Genomic DNA, 6,552 nt, shown 5'->3' on the forward strand with positions numbered 1-6,552 from the left:
CGGGGCCCTTACTGGCTCTCGACGCCACTGTGCTTGAATTTGTTGCCGAGTGTGATCGCGTGTAGTTGTTAAATGAAACAGTACATGTATTTCTTTTATTTATTTATTTATTTTTTGTGCGGATTGGGCTTTCCATACGTTTTGAGGAATTGTTTTTTCAACCACAAACGCGGTAAACTTGATTTGTCGCCGTTTATCGTCGAGGCGAGAACTTGATACGATAGAATTCGTCACCTGGGAGGCCTAGCCAAGGCCTAGTGAAAAAACACGGAAATTCAAGAATCCATGGTAATTATTAGTGTTTAAAAGGACTAGCCAGCCAGTATACCTGATCCACTAGTAATTCATGTTCAATCAAAAATAGATGGCGACCGTGCTGATCCCCTGTGTTGTTTGCGTGGCTCTCCCAGTCAGTCTCGGCTACTACTCTAGGCCTAGGGCCCAGGTCCTAGCCTAGGCCTATATAAGCCTAGGCTGGTAGTCAGATCGCATACCTAGGCCTAGGCTCAATAACTATTATATGTACTGAATTATCGTTCCGACAAAATCAGATCAGAAGGTGACAAATTGTCAATTTGTTAGCTCAAAATAGGAAGTAGGCCTAGCTAGGGTAGTAGTAATGGTTTCGTAAATTTAACTTGCACAAGGAACCTGTTCGCAAAAGTAGATCTTTTTTCCGCATGAATTAGCATCCCATGCGCTTGAAGTAAATTCTGATCAAATCTGCTAGAAATGGCATTTGCTTGAAGTGGCATCCGCTCGAATTGACGGGTTCCCTTATTATTATACCCATGCTCATTGTTACAGATAAATAGATAATTCTGGTATAAAACACATTTGATTCGATTTGATGTTTCAAATGATTCTTTGTGATTTCATGATTTTATGTATTGCAATGCGCCTATGAGGAAATGTTTTTTGGATATGCGGTGCAATATAAATGCTTTTTATTATTTCATGTATTATTATTACAGTATTATTATTATTATTATTAAATTATTGTTATTGTTAAATTGTTATTATTGTTACTGTAATTTCGTAGATTTTTATTTTTTTGTCTAATGCTAACATGATTAATGTGAATTTCATCCATGTAACTTTCATAATTTAACCAGCATTCTGATTTCCAATGCATTTCTCCTATACTAGGAGAATATTCTGCCTACCAGGGTAGTGCGCTGCCAGCGTTTCAGGTAGGCCAATGTAAACATTGCAAGGGGTATATAATGTATTTTTTTCTATTTATTTCAGTGTTTAAATACTATACAGGGAATAGAATTAACAATGTCAGTAATATTTAAGGTATTATAACTATGAATTCTGTGGCTGAAAACATTGACTCTCTTGGCAAACATTTACTTGGTTCTACACTGCTTGGCCCACATCTGGTCCAGCCTGTTATTACCGTTGCAGAGTGTAAACGCCGTTTGAAGACATGTGCATATAACAGTCTTTTTCGATATCAACCAGGGCCGCATAGTGCAACCAAAATAGTGCGCAACGAAGGGGGATTTAGTGTTTATGAGAACTTGCTGGTGAATGTTTACAAATTGAGGGAAAGACGATTGTATGATGGCGCTAGCCGACTGGAGGAGCTCGTTGAAAAGCTTGCTGCAAAAGTTGAAGGTTAGTGAAGGAAGCAGCATACTATAGGGATTTCACAATAAAAAAAAAAATTGAGAAAAAAAAATTCTACTCAAATTTTGAGTCTTAAGAGTGCCATTTCTGGCCATCCAGACGTGCCATACTCATAAATTTTCTTACCTCAGCCCCAACCATGGTAACGCTGTGTTAGTACTGTAGGCCTCCCCAATCGGTAAAATCCTGGGCCCCACCCCTGGGGGCCAAAATTTTCGTTTACAAACATTGGCAAAGTAAATGAATTCTCATTCTAACTAATTCTGATAGAAACCATTATATACGGCATCCATAGACTCTAGGCATCTGATTGTTAAATAGCTGCTATAACTTCAATGTAGATTTTATTGTTGCATATAAAAAATATACATGAAAATTACATATCACAAAAATATAAATATTACACATAATATTAGCACCAAAAATCTTAATAATAATAACTAAATAGAAAGACAATGAAATGGACTATAACAACTATGGTACCAATTTAAGACAGTGATTATCTAGAGCATTTATTATTGTAGAGCTGACATACAGTATGTGTAGTATGAATGAATTTTTTATCCGGTTTGTTTTGACAGTAGTTTCTTGAATTGTTCCTGATTTTTTTTTTAAAGTACTGTAGCCATTTAATGGGTGAGACTCATCGTTTAATATTCTTTCTAATTTCAGAAGGGCCAACTTATCACAGAAACTGTTAACTATCACGTTAAATTATACATAGTACTTTTTTGCCCTGTCACGGTATAATTTCTAGGCCCCACTTAAAACGCTGACTATGTAATTTATGATAGTCATGGAGAGTAAAGGGGTCGCAACCTCTTTGATGCTGAGAGATACTGGCCCTTTGATTGCCAAGGCTTAGAAAGTAAGCCTAGGCCTAAATGGTGGGTACTCTTTTCATTACATTTTTTTAGAATCTTTGTATGATGTATACTGCATAAAACAAATAGTGACTGCTCTAGTTTCGGAAAACAGTAAACCTATAGCCCCGAGGTGATGTGGAGACTGTAGCCAGCCTACTATCTTCCAGATCGATTAAAAGGAATCTCCTCTTTACCTACAGATCTTAATACAGAAACAAAAGCTCTTTTACAATTACTCTTGTTGTTGGCTGGTAGTGAAGAAACAGTGGCAGAAGTACCTATTGGCCACAAACCTCTTAGGTTACCAATTTCTACGCATGTAAACAAGGTAAAGTACACTAATGAAATATATGCCCCAAATATAATGAAGCTAGAAGCATCTTGAATGTTTTAATACATTAACTAAATAAACAGTGGCATGGTTTAATACTCCCCTTACATTTATGCCTTGGTTGCCACAACAAAAAAGGACAAACAAATTATTTTGGTTCAGATATAATAGCCATAATAAGTATCAGAATTGAAGAAAATTTCCAGAATCGGCCTGGGACATATACTTATCAACTCCCATCATTGCTTTTCCTCTGGTCTGTCAAAAATAGACTTTTCCCTTGATTGCCCATCAACTTCAAAATGATAAGGTTCACTGTTAAGGTTCAGCAGCTATCAGCTCAACAATAGATCATTGTATCAAACATTCAATAGATGTATTATGTAAACAGTTATGTAATTGCTATAATAATATTTGTTGATGCCAAAGTTACACTGCTTTCATTGAATGGAAGCAATATAAATTATGTCTCAAAATAGAAAATGGATGTGTTCATATGACATTGTTGAGATGTTTTTGTTTATTTTGTCTTCAAGAACAAGGTGAGGTTGCCAGGTGGACCCGTCTTTCATGGAGATTCTTGTCAGGTGCATGATATTCAGCTTAATGGCTATCCACACTATTCTAGGTATGATTCCACTAGGCCAAATTAAAAAAAATTTTGTTGGCCACGACCGACCAACCGACCGACCCAAAATGTATGAAATTGAGGCTCGGCATTTTAGTTTTTTGTTTCCGTTTTTTTTTTAACTACACTACTGTATGTTTATAAGATAAACATACAGTATATAAAATAAATAAATAAATAAATTATTCCAAGGTAAAATAGTATGAAATAGTTGTAATAAAATGAAATAGGGAATTTGCTTGTTTACAGACTTCTTTATTACCTCTTATTCTGTTCAACTCATGTACAGCAGTCCGTCTTGCTTGGATCAGCAGATCTTCTCGTGCCTTCTCCAACCTAACTTCCTGAACAAAAACCAAAGGTATGGTAACAATGTGAATGACATTTCTATTGTTCATATTAAATATATTAAATCTCAGTCCTATTCGCTTTATAAAACTGTACAATATTTGAGTACATAGCACTCAAATGTCTGATCAGAGCAAAAAATGTCTTATCAGACTTTTACTATACAATATTTGAGTACATAGCACTCAAATGTCTGATCAGATCAAAAAATGCCATTCAGATGTTAAAATTAATTGGCATCAAGTAATGTTGAATAGATATATTATTTGCTTAATGGAATAAGTGCTATAAGTATCATTTTTTGTATGCATTAAGAACTTCTAATGGTCATTTTAGTACTAAACCCACATAGTGCAACTAATTTGCGTCTGAATTTTTTTGTGGTTAAGATTCATACCTTCCAATCCCAAAGGTCCTGGGTTCAATCACAAGATTTTCTCATGAAGTCTACAAAGCATCATTCCATCCCGTATTTGTGAGTTACTTGGTGTTGGATGTAAAAATAGCGCCACCAATGCCAGCAGATCCTTATTCTGGAGACATGATGTGGAATATATAAAACGTGTAAGCTGCCGGCACCTTGTTTTCTGAAGGATAAAATCAGCCCCACCCCACCCCTTTTTTTAAGATGCTTCCTGCCCCCACAGAATCACATCATGAAGATTAAAATTAAAATTTGAAAATATGTTTAGGTCTGGGGTATTACTATTTTACTTTAGTAAATCATAATGATATTAATATGTATGAAATATTTAAAGCACTTTAATATTAATCTGTGTAAAAGTTAAAGTACTCCAATATTTCTGTCTGTCCTTTACATGATTCTTTTTCAACCAGTCAAGTTTTTGAATTCCTTCTCAGCATATCAAACAATGGCAGCAGAGTCCATGCAATGCAGGGGTAGAATATGAAAAAGTTTGAAGCAAGTAGTATGAACAAACATTGAGAATTCTAGGAAGAATATTGCAAACCTTGATAGTCTTTAAGAAGATCATACAACAAGCAGAGTACTGCAGAGTAGAACAGAACAAGAGGTAAGGAATTACTAGAATAGGAGATTACACTGATTTTTTTTTATTACGTTAATTTTTTTCATTATTATTTTTTTTATTTTGAAATGCATTTATTTAATTTGTTTATTTATAATGTATTTTAAAATCAATTCCATTGTAGGTGTTGTAACAATAATTATTAACATATTTTTTTCTTTTTTTGAGCAAGAAGGAACTTCCTTTGTCTCAATATTAATCATAATAATAAATTGTAAAGAGTATCTGGAACACCAAATCGATGACTTGTTAAACTCTTTTCTTTCTATTTTGTTGATATCAGAACACAGATGAGGAGGAGGCGGAGCTTAGTATTTACTGTGTCATCTGGTTTGCCGAGAACCATCAGACATTTTCAAATATGTTTAAAAAAGGTATGATCAAATCTTTGACTTGTTAGTTAGAAATCTTTCTTTATTCTTGATACTCAGTATTTTTACACTGTTCTTCCCTGAGGTCCAGGGTATTATTTGTTTGTTGATAAGAACTAATCAAAGGGTCAATCTTGAGTGATCATGATATACAGTTCTCTGTAATACATGATTACACACTATTGTGTACTGGATAACAGTAGAACTATACTACAAAGCACATACCCTATATACAATATATAGGGTCTGTGTACAAAGTAGGCCACAAAAATGAATAGCAATTATACTATAAAGACATCTATACAGATTTAGATGATTTATTGTCAAAGTATATCATGAAGAAATATAAAATGGAATTGGTTTGAATGCAGGTTAACATTTACAAATAAAGGTATATAACAAAAGCTAAGCTTGCTGTTAATTATATATAGTAATAACAATTATACTCTACATACATATCAGATTCAGATAATTTATTGTCAAAGTGTACATGAAAATCTATAAATTTATTAGGTTGTATACAGATTAAATTTTTGATGAATGGAAAAAAAAAAGCCAAGCTTAACTACCTAAATCATATACAGAGTATTCCTTTTTATGATGATGAAATAATAAAATGCTTACAAACCCCCTTTTAAATATATCCCTGTCCCACTACTTTGAATCAGATTATTTACGCAGGTTTATAAGAAAAATTAAATATATACCAAAATAATCAATCTGACTCAGTGCATCTTATTCATTTAATGGATGAATGCCCATAGGTGTATTTATAATATACACTCTGTTGTGTGCTTGTTAGGTTTTTTTATACAGAAAAAATATACAGGTACTAAAGAAAGAATAAACAAGATTGCAAATACCAAAATTTATGAAAATCAAAGAGATACAAGTTGATAGGCTGTACATAAAAGCCCCAATAGATTGAAAAGTTACATTTTTAACATCAATATGCAAGAAAATAACATGTATTTATGCATGATATGATTAAAAACTTACACTACAAAAATATGAAATCATAAGATCAATAGTGTGTGATTCAAATTTGATGAGAACTACACTGTAAACAGTTGAGGTTGGCAGATTACAATAGGCGAAAGCCCAAACAATCAATGTACTTGCTCAATAGAACACAAAATAAAAATAACAAATTTAAAATTAGATACTAAACATTTTTAATTGAAATTAGTTAATTAATACATTGAAAGAAGATATTTTGTAAGAGCAGACTTAAATAATGAAATTGATTGATAATTTTGAATTTCTATTGGTAATTGTTCCCATAGTCGTGGGAATATAACGTAAACAGAATTAAGAAAAG

General features: G+C 33.2%; 1 protein-coding gene across 3 annotated transcripts; it reads left to right on the top strand.

Moving 5' to 3' along the window:
* The first annotated feature begins 220 nt into the window (after positions 1–220).
* Positions 221–6,057, top strand: LOC117124215. Of its 3 annotated transcripts, none has more exons than XM_033270364.1 (7): positions 221–288; positions 1,252–1,626; positions 2,705–2,832; positions 3,372–3,463; positions 3,713–3,824; positions 4,673–4,845; positions 5,144–6,057. In XM_033270364.1, exons 2-5 carry the CDS (start codon positions 1,314–1,316, stop codon positions 3,801–3,803), a joined length of 624 nt encoding a protein of 207 aa, XP_033126255.1. In that variant the 5' UTR covers positions 221–288; positions 1,252–1,313; the 3' UTR covers positions 3,804–3,824; positions 4,673–4,845; positions 5,144–6,057. The 3 variants fall into 3 exon arrangements, with proteins under 3 accessions (XP_033126255.1, XP_033126253.1, XP_033126254.1); XM_033270362.1 differs by having other exon boundaries at positions 3,753–3,824; XM_033270363.1 differs by having other exon boundaries at positions 3,756–3,824.
* Positions 6,058–6,552: the final 495 nt, after the last annotated feature.

The sequence above is a fragment of the Anneissia japonica genome, unplaced genomic scaffold, assembly GCF_011630105.1.
Source record: "Anneissia japonica isolate Jap-2015-1 unplaced genomic scaffold, ASM1163010v1 scaffold6227_len15292_cov130, whole genome shotgun sequence".
Taxonomy (NCBI): Eukaryota; Metazoa; Echinodermata; class Crinoidea; order Comatulida; family Comatulidae; genus Anneissia; species Anneissia japonica.

Coding starts and splice junctions, on each gene's coding strand:
- LOC117124215 (XM_033270362.1), top strand. CDS start 1,314: ATGAATTCTGTGGCTGAAAACATTGACTCTCTTGGCAAACATTTACTT. Junction 1,627..2,704: donor GCTTGCTGCAAAAGTTGAAG/GTTAGTGAAGGA, acceptor CTTTACCTACAG/ATCTTAATACAGAAACAAAA. Junction 3,825..4,672: donor TTCCTGAACAAAAACCAAAG/GTATGGTAACAA, acceptor ATTCCTTCTCAG/CATATCAAACAATGGCAGCA.